General features: G+C 42.4%; 1 protein-coding gene across 2 annotated transcripts in view; it reads right to left on the bottom strand.

Annotated features, from left to right (window-relative positions):
• OTOF (otoferlin) overlaps positions 1 to 17,417 on the bottom strand; it is a 100,639-nt gene that overhangs the window by 6,556 nt on the left and 76,666 nt on the right. The window contains exons 23-42 of one of the 2 annotated variants that reach the window (XM_053458626.1): positions 17,007 to 17,196; positions 16,002 to 16,126; positions 15,521 to 15,655; positions 15,267 to 15,428; positions 14,920 to 15,039; positions 14,678 to 14,839; positions 14,280 to 14,442; positions 13,490 to 13,620; positions 13,125 to 13,154; positions 12,236 to 12,361; positions 12,007 to 12,073; positions 9,733 to 9,881; positions 8,864 to 8,998; positions 8,127 to 8,264; positions 7,669 to 7,796; positions 7,419 to 7,589; positions 6,685 to 6,845; positions 6,457 to 6,599; positions 5,602 to 5,690; positions 1,213 to 1,311 (exon numbers count right to left, since the gene is read on the bottom strand). In XM_053458626.1, coding sequence (XP_053314601.1) covers positions 1,213 to 1,311; positions 5,602 to 5,690; positions 6,457 to 6,599; positions 6,685 to 6,845; positions 7,419 to 7,589; positions 7,669 to 7,796; positions 8,127 to 8,264; positions 8,864 to 8,998; positions 9,733 to 9,881; positions 12,007 to 12,073; positions 12,236 to 12,361; positions 13,125 to 13,154; positions 13,490 to 13,620; positions 14,280 to 14,442; positions 14,678 to 14,839; positions 14,920 to 15,039; positions 15,267 to 15,428; positions 15,521 to 15,655; positions 16,002 to 16,126; positions 17,007 to 17,196 — 2,624 coding nt within the window. Of the gene's footprint in view, positions 1 to 1,212; positions 1,312 to 1,536; positions 1,636 to 5,601; positions 5,691 to 6,456; positions 6,600 to 6,684; positions 6,846 to 7,418; positions 7,590 to 7,668; positions 7,797 to 8,126; positions 8,265 to 8,863; positions 8,999 to 9,732; positions 9,882 to 12,006; positions 12,074 to 12,235; positions 12,362 to 13,124; positions 13,155 to 13,489; positions 13,621 to 14,279; positions 14,443 to 14,677; positions 14,840 to 14,919; positions 15,040 to 15,266; positions 15,429 to 15,520; positions 15,656 to 16,001; positions 16,127 to 17,006; positions 17,197 to 17,417 lie in introns of both variants that reach the window. The other variant, XM_053458627.1, reaches the window with a different exon arrangement.

Genomic DNA, 17,417 nt, shown 5'->3' with positions numbered 1-17,417 from the left:
TTGAGGGTTGGATGGCGGCGGGGGGGGGGGGTCATTGCGTTCATTTTTTGAAAAGCCTCCCGAAATTTCACATGGCCAAATACGGGCATTTTTGTTTTAGAGGGTGTGGTTAGAGGCGTGGTCAGGGCGGGTCTATTAGTGTAACTGAGTGGGGCATTTAGAAGAAGAATAATGGGGTTTATTTACCCCGTTTCATTTATTTATTTATTTAGCACACGTTAAGACTTAACGAATTAGTTAAAATTTTGGAAAGTACATTTTTTTTCATTAAAAACTATATTTTCATATTATTGCCTAGAACTTCATCTATTTAGCATATTAATGAAAATAACCAACGGACATTGTAAGATATATTGCATGTAAAAGTCATTACTTATAGGCTTCGGTGCTCAATTTCATAAAAATATTACTGAAAATGTAAAAATGTTAAATAATAATTATAGTAAAAATCACCATCGGTGAAATAATTTAATATCTGGCTGAATTAAAAGAAAATGGGACTCTCCTTAAAAATAAATTATTAAAAACGAGTTAGTTGTCCCCTATCGGGATGGACTGATGACGTCCAGGAAACCCAACGTGAGATGATCCAAACCACCGAAAATTACACTTTTTTTAGTAAATTGTTGGGATGTTCTATTCGGTGATCGAATAGAAATAAAAGGTGTCCAAGAATAAAGATGGAAAATAGGAATAGTTGAGATTAAATAAAATCAATTGGGTGATGAGCAAATGTGCCGGGATGCCATCTGGAGAACTTACTTCCGAGGTCCTCAAACCATACGTGGCTCTCGTCTCATCCTATGGGTTTTGGTGGCTAGAAGACCACGTTCTTTCTTTCCCACCCGTCACCGACCATTTTTATGGGGTGTCGGAGACTCGAGTTACTCGTGTTAGCGTTAAAGCGTCTTCATTAATTGCGATCTCATCGATTTGGTGGACGCCAACTCAACTTGGCCGCCTCAAATACTGAAGAGTAGTTTCATTGGATAAAGAGCCCAAAGGGACCACCACATGGCAACCCAGGAGCAAGCTAGAGAGGGGAATGAGCAGGGGAAAGGTGCATTGCAGTGCAGTTCAGTGACACAAGCAGTGGTCGGGAATGTGCACATTCTGTACGCCCAGGGTAAAAGGGTTTTACGAAGGGTAACGGATCGGTGGTATGGGGGGTGGGGAGGGTTGGGTGGGGGGAGACGGGCCGTGCATCATTACCCCTTGACATAGATGTCAGACATCTTCTCTCCTGTCATGAAAGCATCATCTTCTAGAATCACTTCATCAGTATTCCAAATAATAACACGCAGCTCAAAACTAGGTGGCAACACCGTGACGAGAAACACGGAGGGGGGAGGGGAGAGAGAGACAAAAGGAAAAAAAAAAAAGAAAAAAACCAAACAAAAGCAAAAAAAAAACAAAAATTTCTGTTAATCACACAACACAGAAGCGTTGGCAGCGGCTTGGAGGCTGGATTGTGCGGCACGAGTATACACGTAAGCCCACGCATGACACAAAAGCACGTCTGGCGCTTGTACCTACCCCCTGACAAAAATGTCACTAGATTTCTCTCCTGTGAAGTAATCATCATCTTCCAGGATTACCTCATCGGTATTCCATATTATCACTCTAAGCTCGTATCTGGCAAGGAGATAGTGAGACAAGATGAGGCGTGGCGGCTGGAGCACGAGGGGGGCAGATACGGGGGTAGCAGGGAGCGGTGGAGACAGGGGTGCCCCCCCCCCCCTCCGTTCGGAGCATTGTTTCGTGTTATTTATATTGTTGGGTGTGGGCTGGGCGAGAATTATTTCAATAACCTGACAGATAATAAATATTTAGAAACCATTACTTAGAAATTGCATTTTCACCAACAATATGGTTGATAACTAGGCCTGGTATCTCTGCCGGTGAATGTTTCTTTCTCTAGGTGAGCAGTCTAGGATGGAAAGGAGCAGTCTAGGATGGAAAGGAGCAGTCTAGGGTGGATATAGCAGTCTGCAGTGGAAACAAAGCTGTCTATGATGGAAACAGAACTATGATGGAAACAGAACTATGATGGAAACACAACGGTCTGGAATGGAAGCAGAGCAGTCTAGGATGAGAACAGAGCAGTCTAGGGTGGAGAATTGAGCAGTCTAGGATGGAGAACAGAGCAGTCTAGGATGGAGAACAGAGCAGTCTAGGATGGAGAACAGAGCAGTCTAGGATGGAGAATTAAGCAGTCTAGGATGGAGAACAGAGCAGTCTACAATGGAGAACAGGGCAGTCTAGGATGGAGAACAGAACAGTCTAGGATGGAGAACTGAGCAGTCTACAATGGAGAACAGGGCAGTCTAGGATGGAGAACAGAACAGTCTAGGATGGAGAACTGAGCAGTCTAGGATGGAAAGCAGGGCTCATAGGGAAGATTCCACTCTTTTTTAATGACCTACACTCATTTATGTTAAGGAGGATTTATTCCATCCTAATTTACGAGTGCGTGCAAACATTTACTATCTGTATTACGCACATCCTACCCAATAAATCCTATATCAGAATGAAATGAAACACATCCTTTGTGTGACGAGGTCACGGGAGAGATAAAAGCACTTGTTATGTTATAATTACAGTGAGAGACATGGCATGGCTGAATCTGGGAAGCTCACCCAGTAACGGCTGCGTTCCATGACTGGATCCTTAGATATGGGGATAGGGTCACTGGATCACTGTACGTATCTCTTGTGAATCCACTTACCTTCCACGATCTCGGCACGAGATACCCTGCACTCGCTATGATGTCAGCTCTGAGCTCAATACGTTTTCTGTCATTTACTTTCAGCCCAAAATACGTTTTATTCAGATGGAATTTCAAATTCTGGGTTCCTTCACGTGAAGCTCACAAGGCGTGGGGTTAATATTCTATATTATGGTAATATATGGCCCCGAGAAGCTTTAATCTCACCCAAGATACTGATGATTTCATACAGAAAATATTTCTACTGACATTTGTATCCATTTTAAGTCCCTTTTAAAGCTGCTGTTCCACTCAGACAAAACATTAATTGCACTCTCTGGAAGGATAAAGCCCATATTAAGTCTGTCATTGTATTCAGGGGAGGGCTGGCATCTCCTGCCCTGGGGGCAAGTAATGCCCATTGGCCCCTTTCCCCCCTCACATACATACAGGCACACATATGCACACACACATACACAAACTTACATACTGATGCTAACCCGTACACACGCTTACACATACTTACACTAACAAAAACCAACTCATACTCAACACACACTTACGCACTGATGCTAACACACTCCCTCTCACACATACACATTCACGCTCACATCATACACATTCACGCTCACATCATACACTCATACATACACATTCACGCTCACATCATACACTCATACATACACATTCATACTCACATCATACACTCATACATACACATTCATGCTCACATCATACACTTATACATACACATTCACACTCACATCATACACTCATACATACACATTCACACTTATAAATACACATTCATACTCACATCATACACTTATACATACACATTCACACTCACATCATACACTCATACATACACATTCATGCTCACATCATACACTTATACATACACATTCACACTCACATCATACACTTATACATACACATTCACACTCACATCATACACTTATACATACAAATTCACGCTCACATCATACACTTATACATACACATTCACACTCACATCATACACTCATACATACACATTCACACTTATAAATACACATTCATACTCACATCATACACTTATACATACACATTCACACTCACATCATACACTCATACATACACATTCATGCTCACATCATACACTTATACATACACATTCACACTCACATCATACACTTATACATACACATTCACACTCACATCATACACTTATACATACAAATTCACGCTCACATCATACACTTATACATACACATTCACACTCACATCATACACTTATACATACAAATTCACGCTCACATCATACACTTATACATACACATTCATGCTCACATCATACACTTATACATACACATTCATGCTCACATCATACACTTATACATACACATTCACGCTCACATCATACACTTATACATACACATTCATGCTCACACTTATAAATACACATTCATGCTCACATCATACACATACATGCATTCCAATTATGACGCATATACATATACACATTGTTCTTACTGCATTGTCACGTAACCTTGTGCTGGACTGGCCCTTTGTGAACAATTTTTGACCGGCCCAGGGAAATTGCCCCTGCTCCTGTCAGTGACTGCTTTTGTGTCACATGGCAATTAAGTGTTCCCAGCAAAAATGATGAACGAGGCAGAGTTTTACTTGATTATAAAATTATTAAATTATTTTTGGGGCAATAAAGAGTACTAAGAATTGTGCTTTCAATGCAGAGTAGGTGGAACAGCAACTTTAATTTAGTTTTTAATGAGATCCAATAATGTGTAAAGATACTGAGTAATAAGTAAACAGCGGTTTTTGAATGCAAATAACAAGAACTATTCATATTACATCAAATATATAGATTATAATATAGATTATACTGATGCGAAAACAATTACATTAAGAGCGAAAATTACATATTTTTTAATCTAAAAGTAGAAAATACCATATTTTATCTTTACTCGTGTGACATAAAACATACATAATGATATGTAACTGCTTTGTAGTTGGTTTACAGTAATTGCCACTCGTCCCAAATTAAGTAGGGCAGTCAGGCCATGCGCAGCAGAGACATTTTGGATATATTTGCTGTATTGGGATTTAGCGGGGATTTGTGACAGGCTGCAGATTAAAGAGGATTACCATCCATGCAGATCTTTAAACAGTTAAAAACTGGGGGCCCCCGGAGCCCGTACTAACTAATGAGGGGGCGACATCTAGTGGCTGAAATGGGAATTGCATCCTTCGGTCACTATTCTCCACTCTCCAAGAAAGGATGGCGTTAAAAATGCTTAAAACTTTTTTGTCGCTCCCTGGAATGGACCTCAATCCCTCCTACTTGGGGTAAAGGGGGGAGGTAGGTTTTTATTTTTTTGTTTTACACCTACATCTCACAGGATAGGGGCATGGGCTGGGGGCATATACTATTTTAACCCCTATACCACGGCACATAGATGGAGTGTGGTGGGTGCTCCCAAATCCTTCTTGGTTTATTTTGGGGCTCTGAGGGGCTTTTTTTCTAGGGGGAGGTGATGCCCTCGACTGCATCTCTCCAATTTAATATTCGCAAATGCTCAGAAGAAGACACGTGAGTTTTTTTAGTCAAGTTAACCCTTTAACTCAACTGACAACTCAAATTTTAGAGAATCGATCCCACTGTGAGTAGAATGGATCTCCCCAGTGTTCTGATTTCAATATTTACATAAATAATCTTAATAATATGAAAAGAAAGCTTATTAATAACTGGGGCGAAGTGACTGCTCCGTAACTATAGAAACATTGAAATGATATATGTTGGAGGCTTCTTATCGCTACGCATGGAATGACCCTGGGCGGTTTTATGGCTTTCCGTATTTGTGGCTTCTACAAAGGCTGTTTTATAGTTTTACCTTTTTGGCTTTCTTGGTGAGATATCAATGGCCGGACCAGGAGCTGGCATATCCATGGGAAACATGTCCACCCACATTTCTAAACGACCCTGTAAAAAAATTGTCATTGCATAATTTTACTTATATATCTATTGTACAAATAAATGAGGCCCCATTCAAGTCTTACACCACTGGAGTCACTGGCGCCCAATCAAGTCAAAGGAGAATGCAATGTAACCTCCGAACACTAGGTGGCGCTGGTGCACAGCAGTATATACAACTCCCGCTGCACAGCCAGTGGCCTTTTTTAAATTGCTGCCAAAGGATGCAAATAGGATTCATTTTTGTACGTATTTATTTGTTTAATGAATACCCTACATTCCAAAAAGCAGCGATGAGGTGGCAAATAATGGGGTCAGTGCCACTTCAAAGGGCCATTTAGTTATATTAAGCCCCAGATGGGGGTGAGATACGTTTATTAAATGAGAAGGGGATGAGGAGGAGGCACAGCTTGGGGCCTGTGCGTTCCATAGGGTATTTTATAGGATTTTAACCCACCATACTATTGAGCAGGAGTTACCAGCAAGGGAGAAATATACCACCTGTAGGTTTATTTTATTCCCCTCCACCCCACTGCGCATGGTGTGGGGGAAGAGAGGTAAACTTTTACACTCTTCTTGAGTGATAGGGTTGTTGTGGACCTCTGTTTCTTTTTTATTATATATTTATTAACTGCAATTTTATGAGTTTCACTTGAACTCGCATGCCCTCACCTGAAATGTGCCAAATGAAAAGTCACATGCAAGCAACTCGCAACTGTTGTTTAGCAAAATAATTTGAATTGCCCTTTATGACCTAAGCACTTTGCTGCATTACCTGCTCAATGCCAGGTTTATCAGGATTTAATAAAGGTCGGGTTTCTACATGCTCCGGAACCAGTCTACACCCCACTCTGGGAATCTCTTCCCAATGCTGAAGAACCGAGAGGGCCAGATGTTCATCCGTCTGCTTCTTCTGACCTGAAATGTAGAAAAACAACCACTTTAGGTGTGGATCCATCCCAGAAGCATGTCCTGACAAATCAGCTCTACCGGGAAAGCTCACCATTCTCATCTTCGATTTCCGTGGGACCCGTGAAGACGCGATTTGTCACCTTCACCCTCCCTCCAGGCCCATAATGAGGTCCGTCGATCTTCCCCTCTTTGCTGAGCTTGGATAATATCTGCGTTGGCTTCATTGGGTCCCTCCACATGTTGTACCCGTGGCTGTAAATTGCAGAACCACAAGGAGTTAAGATGTCTGCTCCCATTATATACATAAACATACATACATACATACATACATACATACATTTCTAATACATATATATTGCTTATTTTCATCTGCAAGAAACATTTAATAGATTCATTTTTTTGCATAGATTGTAAAATGTAGGAAAGTGACAGATTATACCAAAAAAAAAAAAAAACTAAATCTCATTTTTTGCTTTTGTAACAGAGAATATGTGTTTTTTTTATCCATTGCCAGGATTACAGGGGCTTTAAACTGAATAAATTGGACAGAAGTTTTCGAACAGAAACGTATTTCGTATTTAACTTATCAAACATTACTGTGACGTTTAGGGCTATAGAACGCTGATGCAGAGAGGGATTTGTTCCTCCAAAACTCCCAAAGTTGGAGTAGCCCTGGGACTAATTGCCCCCTTGCCAGTCTTTCCATGCCTCCAGTTGATGAGCGGGTGCGTACCAAGGCGACATCCTCGAAAGATTGGGTAAAATGCGAGTTTGTCACCAACCGGTTATAATGACATGTAATGTAATATAAGCGCGGTGACGTACATGGCGTAGGTCTGCGATATGCCGCACGTGGCCCTGTGTTTGCTGTAGTAGCGGTTTTCCAGGTCTATCTTGGTCTCCCCGATCAAGTCGTCGGTCCCAACCAAGTCCCAGTCGTAAACGGCCACGGTCAGCATGGATTCCATTGGGAAGGTGGCCTCGATATCGAACGACCTGGAAAGAAAAGAAGCCGCTCGGTCACCGTGATCCGGCCAGAATACGAAGGACTGGAGTATAAACGAGCATCACCCACTTTCCGAAGACGGGGTTCAGCTGCTTGGAAATGTAGTTCTCTTTGTCTTTGATCTCGGTTTTTCCCAGTTTGATGACGACGTACGGATCGGCTTTTCCGTTGATATCAGCCGGGTGAAGGTCTGTGGCCTGGAATACGAGCAAAAGACGCTTAACCAGCCTGCCCTCCGGGGAGTCCCCGCTCTGCAGATAGATGCCCCGATGATAAAGCGGCCCCAAAGACAGCAATGCCCCCCGATGACTACTCAGTCTGAGCAAAAACACATTGACATAAATGGAATTCTATACAAGTGCAGAAAGAGAGCACAGAAAGGATACAGTCAATGGGTAAATTCAGTCCTACTGGCCCTGTTAGGCTCGACGCCCTAGTGGCTGTCTGCGGAACTGCGCATAAAACACATAAAAGATGAGCTCAGAATAAAAGCCGTTTATAGCCCATGAATTCGCGGACGCACTCACCCTTACAACGTACACTCTAACCAGGACGTTAATTGGGTCGTTACTGGGAATACCCTGGAACATTCCAAAGTTTGGGTCATAGCCGGCTTCCCTGGTAACGTCTTCGGGTAACGGCACTTTGTAAACACACATTGAGCCCTGAAAACAAATGAGACAACGTTCAAAAAAATAATACAAATAAAAAAAAACATAAAAAAAACAAAATAACAAAATTATATATATATATATATATATATATATATATATATATATATATATATATATATATATATATTATGGAAACAAATCTAGTCTGCCTGTAAAGACTCAGTCGTTGGTCTCATCTTAGATTCAGGAGCCGTATGTCTATCCCATGCATGTTTATTACCCTCACTGTATTACCCTCTACCACCTCTGCTGGGAGGCTGTTCCACTTATCTCCCACCCTCTCAGTAAAGTAAAACTTTCTCACATTCAATCTCATCCTCTGACCCTCTAGTTGTAGATTCTGGCCTCCTGTTCTAACCATCGGCCATTGATGGGGGCTTTTGGTAAATACGAAAAGCATCCGGCTCTGGCTAACCTGAGTCACATGCCATGCCCCACGTGATATTTACCCTCCTGCAGTCTAATTGACGGAAATCTAATAACAATTTAAAGGGCTCCCCACTCAATACGCACTGGGAGTGGCAGGTGTAGTGACTGGGTTAACTGGGTGAACTGGTCACGGTCCGCGTACGCGCAGCGACAGAACTCACTTTAAACCTTCCCACTATGCGCTCCTCCTCGCTCACGGTGTCGTCGTCGTCTCCCGTCTTCCCTCGTAACAGGTTAAACGTGTGCAGCCAGTCCTCAAAGTTGTCAAACTCCGTCTCTAACTCCTTATTGAACACCTACAACGACATAAAGGGTTAAACATGTTTCTTAATACGTGGAGGTGAAGCCTCTTCTTCTGGACCTCTTGATATGGGTACCCAGAGGGGCCACACGTGATGTTTTTTGTTTTTTACCTATGTAACTATGTCATTGAGCCGCACACAGACAGAGTAGGCGCTGTTGTATTAGAAAAAAAAGTTTGAGAATCCCCTAATTTTGTAAACAGCAGCAAAAACAGTAACAAACAATACCAAAAATACAATTAAATAATTTACATAATAATAAAAAATCATTCTGCGTTCAGTGGCAGCAGGATGCATCTCTCTCTCTCTATATATATGAATATATATACACACCTGTGCACCAGCGACCCCAATGTTTGGAGGATGCATTGCATCCTCCATTGCCTTGAATAGAGTTTGTTGAAGTCTATGGCAGATGCAATGCATCCTCCAAACACTTGGGGTCGCTGGTGCACGTTGCCAGAAGAAATGCTCATGCCTCCCATCCCCCCTACGGAAGGAAGAGCATTAGGGGGGAATAATATATCTCACAAGATTATTTTCTTACTCATTACACTTGGGGGGTTGATCTTTGTTTCACTCCCTTGATTTAAAGGGATCCCCTTTGTTTTCTTTTTAGTTATTTATGTAGGGTTTTTTTATTACATTTATTTGGGGTGGGGGCTCCCAAGTCACCTCTCACCCCCCCCCTATTGATGACTCTGGTCTCTCTGAGATGTAGTTCATACCTTTAACTCGTCGATTTTCTGCTTGTTTTTCTTCTCTGCCTGCTCGGCCAGCAGCTTCTTCTTCTTGTCCTCCTTGGGAGCTTTGGCTTTATCCTTGGTCTTCGCCTGCGCCTTGGAGCCTTTCATGGAAGATTCATCAATTTTGATCTCTGACCCATCGTACAAAATGGATGGAGTGGGGAATGGAAGGAACGACACAAAACACAACACATTCAACCATGGTGCGCGTGAAAGTTGACCGATAGCTAATGGCTTGGGTGGCTCTGAGCCTCCCATGGCCGCTATCACCTTCCAAATGCATGTATCCTTCATCTTTGTTGGGGAGCCCACCGAGGTCCAATGATACTTCATTAAACCCCGGAACAGACAATAGATGCATTTAGAAGCCATACTTACCGATGACACATCCATGCCTTCCTACATACTGTCTCTATTTAACTCAACATAGCAGGAAAACCTCGACGCTTAACCTCAACGCTGCCTATCTGCTGTTATATATATTATATTATTCATATATATTATTATCAAAAATATCTGATGTTAAGCAACAATATATATTATTAATATAAAAAAAATCTGATGTTAAATAACATTATACCGTATTATTAATATATATTATTAATATATAAAATATTATATACTGTTAAATATTTTTGGTATTAATAATATATATTAATAATATAATATATCTGATGTTAAATAACATTATATTATTAATATATAAAATATTATCTACTGTTAAATATATTATTAATATATTATTAATATATAAAATATTATCTGTTGTTAAATATATTATTGTAATATATATTTTTAATTCAAAAACATTATCTGATGTTAAATATATTATATTATTAATACATATTATTTATATCAAAAACATTATCTGATGTTAAATATATTATATTATTAATACATATTATTTATATCAAAAACATTATCTGATGTTAAATATATTATATTATTAATACATATTATTTATATCAAAAACATTATCTGATGTTAAATATATTATATTATTAATATATATTATTATTACATATGAATATATTATCAATTAAATGGAAATTAAATTTAAAATTGCGACAGAGCTAAAAAATGTAGAACCTGAAAGCAACAATGTCATTTAAAATTGGGTTAAATATGTCTGCATTCAGTGTTTTAAGATCAAATAAAAATATTTGATAAAATTGAATATTTTACCCTATTTTATATTATATTGCTGCTTTCATTTTATTTTTCCATTTATGTTTTTGATTTTCTTAAAAATGCCATCTATTCAAATTCTACAAAATATGATATCATCAACACTATTTATTGCCTAATTCTTGAACATCTTTGGACTATTTAGAGTATACTTAGAAAATTCAGAAATCTGTGAATCGAAGCAAAAATCAATAAAATATATGGGATTTTAGTAGGGGGGCCGCAGAAAATGAAAAGGAGGGTTAAGTGGTTGGGCAGCCCTGATAAAATAATAATAATATTTCCTTTTTTTTAACCATTTCATCTCTACAGTGGAACTGCAACTCTTGTGAATCCCCACCAGCAAAAATACCATTTTTTTTTATTCAGTGATAGCAAAATATCAAAAGGTATTATGCACACACGACAAAATAGTCCTAACTATGTTAAAAGCTGGTTGGTGGCAGAGGTGGGATACTTTGTGTCCTCAATAACGAAATCCCACTTAGTGCTTACTGCTGATAATGTCATTTGATTCATTTATATATAAAAAAGAATACTTTTTTCTGATAACAAAGTTTTATGCCAACTTTCAACGTTATTTTATGAAGATGGGAATGAAATAAGGTTTAAGGTAGACGTGAAGGACAGGATGGGATTTAAAGAAAGAGTAGAACTGACAATACGGAAAGTTTGCGCATGCAGTCTAGAACATGCATAAGGAGTCTGATAGTGATGTGAGCCATGCAAAATGTAAAATTTCATTTAAAATTTCATTTAAAAATTTAATTTACAATTTAATTTCAAAATTTCATAAAAAATTTAATTTCAAAATTTTATTTAAAATTTCATTTAAAATTTCATTTTAAAATTTTAACGTAAAATTGTAATTATTTAGTTTACTACAGTAGGCCAATACTTTGACATTTTCAGAATATCCCGTGATAATTAAATGATATCTATCTGTAATTGTTTAGTGAGCCACATTTAAGATGCGTCGGCTCGCATGACTCCCCCAAACTTCTGCTTTACAAACCATGTCCCTGGAGCTAGAGCTCTTGCATCGGGTAGACATTTAACCCAAATTACCCTCAGCTATCTCCATCTCTTCTTTCTCCTCGGCCTCCGCGGCAGCCGCCTCTTGTTGGCGCAGTTGCTGGATCAAACAAAAAGCAAAACGTTAAATGATGGACATAAAGAAGAGCAGAATTCATCGAACGTGTGCTAGTGCTGGAGTTGTTACCCAAAGATGGCGGCATCTCCTGTGGCTAGCTTTACTTTGTGACCCCCCCCCTTAATACCGCCGGCCACGTCTCACCTCTTTCAAAGTTTCGATGGATGCGAAGTACTTTGACCACCAGTCCAGCATGCTTTCATCTGGTTCCTCCTCCTCTATTTCCTCTCCTTTCTTTTTCTTCTTCTTTTTTTCCTTCTCGTCTTCATTCTAAAACATTTCATAAACAAATTTAAAGAACAAAAAAAAACACCTTTTTCTTTAGACCCACAAAACATTGTGTAATGGCGGTGGCTTCTGCTCTGAATGGTTTTTTGGACACCCTTCTTACCTAACTGTTTATTTATCTCTTCTCACACCTTTGTACACTTTTCCCCTTTTAATTCAACCCCCTTCTCTCCACTCCAGCATCTCCTCCCCAACCATTTGCCCCTCCAGAGGTCATCTTCTACCTCCCACGGCTGAACTTCATGGTCTTTTTTCAACCTAAATTACTATGATACCTGCCAGTCTTTTACTGGTCCCAGCCCTTTTCTCTCCAAAGCCTTCTTCCCTCCTAATATCCTTTATCCCTCTCTGTCTCGGTTTCTCAGTCTGACGTCCCCAAGCACAGAGGGACAAATGTCTCTATCGCTATTATCGCTGCCCGGTCATGAGTGAGAAGGATGAACACCTTCACCAAGAAGGGTGGCATTTTGATTCTAATATGACATCCTTGTCCAGAGATCATGGTCCTGAGACTGGATTTAGCATGAAGGTGGAAAAAAGACTTGTTTCTCCCTTGCCCTACTCGGGAAAGTGTGGGGCACACAAGAGCTGCCCCAAGGAGTCCTTGTGTAGACATACGAAGTCATGAGGAGTTACTAAGTTGTCTAAAGTTGGAGATGTTTCTCTCCTAGAAGACTCCAAAGCTACTCATATCATTGACCTTCCCGTCTCTGGGGGAAGCGGTGCATGAAGGTAATCCACTTACCACGTCGACTTTAACCACGGCATCGGAATTCTGGCACACGGAGATGGAAGACAAAAACGAGAAGAAATGGAACTGAATAATGGGCACGGTTATCATGGTCGTCACGGTAATCAGTAAAACGTTAATCTCAGAGGATGGATGCGCTCTAAATTTAAAGGGACGCCAACCATTCGCCATCCATGGAATTATAACCAGCACCAGTATTCTGTGACTCCTTGGTTTCTTACTGGGGTTTGGTCTCTAAGACATGGACGGACCAGTTTAATCTCGTGGGGGGGGGTTCTATAAGAGTAGATACTATATACATTCCATATAGTGCATGAAGATCGATATGGGAAAATGAATGGCGGCCAAATGATCCTCACCGCTTCCAGCTTCACCATGGTCTCCATTTTCTTGATGGGCACTTCTGGTTCCATGTTGACGACTATTTCACCTGTGGGGCGAGAGTAGGGCCCGCCATTGGCCAGTGCCATAAATCCGTTCATCAATCTCGCTAGGCAGAAGATAAGAAGAGAGACGGAGCGCAGGACAGACTCGAGGTGAGAGAGGACTGAAGGTAAAGCTCAACGAGTTATTAAAAGTTAAGAATGGAGGAAACAAGATGGAAACAAGATGGAAACAAGATGGCGGAGCGGATATACAGAAAAAGCCAGAAAAGTACACGGTAAACGCTTAAATGATTAACTTGTCGGTTAAAACGGTGATCCAGCGCCCATGCGCCACCGATTACCAAATGACCTCATGAACAGGCAGGTATGAGACGGGGAGGGAGAAGCGTTCTATCGCAAAGTCTCCCAAACGCAAGAAGAAATCTGTAGACGTTAAGAGTTGCGCATGTCTCAGTAGGAATGAAATAATAACTTCTCAAGGGCCAAAAGCTTAAGGTAGTTTGTGGAGAGGCCACTGATTGCCCAACCGGAGGCCACCTTACATCTCTTTCCATAAACTAAAAGCTACAATTTGAGATTAAAGGGCAATCCATCTAATTGCCTTCCATTTAACCATTTTAGGCAGGTTTTCATGGACCTACGGTTAAGGCTTTGCAACTTATATGCAACTCATGAGCCCCTGTCTAGTATCTGTAGGCAGATAGGTAGAACAGGCTCCCGGCAGAAGCGGTAGAGGCTAATACACTGACACTGTACTCGGTACCTGCCGTATTCCAGTGCTGGGACTTCTTATCGGGAGGGCGGTAAATAAATTTCCGCAGGGAGCTCACGGCGTGCGAGCCAACGAGGGTGTATCTGCCAAAGGCTCTGCAGTCCACCACGCGGATATTCAGGGGAGGGTGGAGGAGCTCGTTCTCAGGCAGGTCCTGCAAAGGAATTCAAAAGCCTCCATTTACACCGTATTTATATAAATATATAGAAACTGATAACTCCCACGTCCTCGTTTTCCTTCTTTTTGATTGTTTTTATTCGTTTTGTGTTAATTTATGCCTCAAACGGCGCGTTTTATTTAAGAATTTCTTTCCCAGGTGTTTCTCGGACGCAGCTTCCACCGCCCGGCGGCGTCCTTGGTGTTGATAAAGGTGCGTTCTGTTTACTTACCACCTCAAACCATTTGACTAAAGTGCTGAAATTTGGGTTTTTCTTGTAATTCTGGATCAGCGCAGACTGGACCCCCTTCCCTGCGCATTCGATGTCCACTCTTGGCCTGTCTACCTGCGCGAGGTTGACTCTCTTCAGGTCTCTCAGGCCCCAGAACAGGATCTAAAAGGGGCAATAATAAGACTTTTAGTTCACCCCATCGCATCACACAAAGAACCGTGTTCTGGGAGGGTCGTCCGTACCTCAACCCGGTACTTGCTCAGGACGGGTCGGATGCCAAGAGGTACTGGAAGGATCGGCCCTCTCTCCATGTCCGTTGGTCCATCGATTGGCGGGAGGTCTGATTTACCCGATGCACCAATCTACAAAAATTCAGAAGAAGGGATGATTTCATGATTTCCTTCCAGCTATATCTCAAAGACTCAACAGATTTATGTTGGGGTATTATTATGTTAATACCCCAACGCAGGGCATTTGCCACATGCAGCACGTCTACAGGTTCCCAAAGATGGCACAACGGGAGGCTAACCTTGACTGTCATGGGTCCACATGGCTCCTACCCCAGACTTGTAGACATTGCGTTCCCTACCTGCAGGAGCTCGAAGGCTGCCAGTAGATCACCGGCAGTGGAGTTGCCCCGATATATCTGGTAATACTCCAGCTGGGGTGGGAAACGCGGCGAGCAATACCCTTCGTCGGCCATCTTCACCACCGGCTTGGCGAAAGTTCTGCCCATGAAATCGGCTTTCCCCTGAGACGGAGAGGAAGCAGTCAGACGCGGAGCCCACCGGAGGAGACCCCAAAAACACATCACATGCTGCCAAAGCGGCGACGCATCCTTACTACTGTGTCTTGGTCGTAGACTTCGATGACGATTATCGGCGGGTCATCCCGCATCTCGCCGGCGTCCCCGTACAGCTCCACGTTATCGAACACCAGCAGCTGGTCCCACGTGGGGCAGAGCGTCTCGTTCAGCACCTGGGAATGTGAATTAATAGTGAGTTATCATTAGTTATCAGTACCAGGACAGGAAGAGCCTTGACGTCTTGCACCATTGTGGTCCTCTAGAAAAGGCCCAGCCTGAAAGCATTTTTGAAACGATCTCACCTGTGTTAAAGGGAGGATCTATGGACCAAAACCCCCCCAAGGTTTTCACTGCTCTTAAACTTTATTGGGCCGTCACAGAAAGAGATGTCGAGTTATTTCAGCGTTTTTGGGACCTCAGAGGTCTTCTCTATCAATGAATGACTTAGGGTGGTAGTTACTGTGGCTTTCTCCAGCGGGTCGTGTTGGCATTTGCCCCAAATCGTGCCCCACATCGTACCTCTGTGCACTGGCTCTGCGTGTTGAAGAAGACGCGGGCAAATGGATCAGAGAGTCCGCTGCTGTCTGCCGCAAACAGACTCCGCGCCTGATACATGTGAGCGCGCAGCTGGAACACCTGCTTCTCTGAAAAAGAGACCGCACATTACCGACACATGGTGGACACATTACCGACACATGGCGGACACATGACTGACACATGACAGACACATGACTGACACATGACTGACACATGACTGACACATGGCGGACACATGACGGACACATGACTGACACATGACGGACACATGACTGACACATGACTGACACATGTCGGGGGCCACATCCGCGAGGCTCGTATCAAACGGCCCCCGCAGGGACTCGGACCAAAACTCGCCCGTTTTTTGGGGGTGTCCAGGAAGAAGGCGGCCGCCTCGAGTTCCCGTAATGAAACTAATAGCGATATGACACCCCTGCGATATTTCAGAGGAACCCGGGTGTCTTACTCTCAGAGTATATTGTCAGCACTAGTATAATAAATCTATTAAAGTAAATGGTGTAAGTATGAGTGTGCGTGTTAGCGTGTGATGTTAGCATTAATGTGTGTGTGTTAGTGTGTGATGAGGGAGAGAAGTGAGGTAGTGTGTGAATGTATGTTGGCGTGAGAGGGTGTTAGAGTGTGGTTGCGTGTTGGTATGTGCATGTAGATGCCACTAACCCGGGGCGAGCCTATTAATTGTTTATTTAAAAAATGACTGGATCCCTATCATTGGGACAACATAGCTTTTGGGACCTCAGAGGTCTCTTCATTCAATTTACGACTAATGGTAGTAGTGAGCACGGCTCTTTCCAGTGGGTGGTGTTGGTATTTGCCATAGAGACTACCATCTGATCAACCCCTTTCACTCTTAAACCCAAACAGGTTGGATCCCTCGGTTGGATCATTCCACGGGACGCCGTGTGGAGTCGGTGAGGCGGAGGGACGTATGCGCATGGAGGAGGTGTCCTGACAGGTGGTGTCACTTACTGGTGTAGCTGAGGCTGATGGGTGGGAAGGACTGCAGTCCGGGACCCTTCACCGCTTTATTCTCTTCAAAGCCGCACGGGAGGCCGCAAAGGAAGTCTTTCCGCTGCTTGTTCAGCCCGAGCCACAGGTACACCTCCATCTTGGCTTGGACGGTCCAGCCGGCGGGGCCAAAACCCCTTTTACCTGGCAACTAAAAGACGGAAAAAGCGGCAGAGAAGCTCAGAACTTCAGATGTGGCAAAGAAGTCGACATGCGTTCCAATAAAAGAACTAAATCATACGTCACGTGTAACACATACCGGGACACAGAGGTGTGCCATGGCAGGAGCACAGAGGTAACAGGTGCCCCCCCGGCGGGGTCATGTAATGCATGTTACGGGGCCTTGTGGCAGCTCACGCTAAAGATAAAGGC

The sequence above is a fragment of the Spea bombifrons genome, chromosome 3 (genome assembly GCF_027358695.1).
Source record: "Spea bombifrons isolate aSpeBom1 chromosome 3, aSpeBom1.2.pri, whole genome shotgun sequence".
NCBI lineage: Eukaryota > Metazoa > Chordata > Amphibia > Anura > Pelobatidae > Spea > Spea bombifrons.
This window is presented reverse-complemented; position numbering and strand designations above follow the sequence as displayed.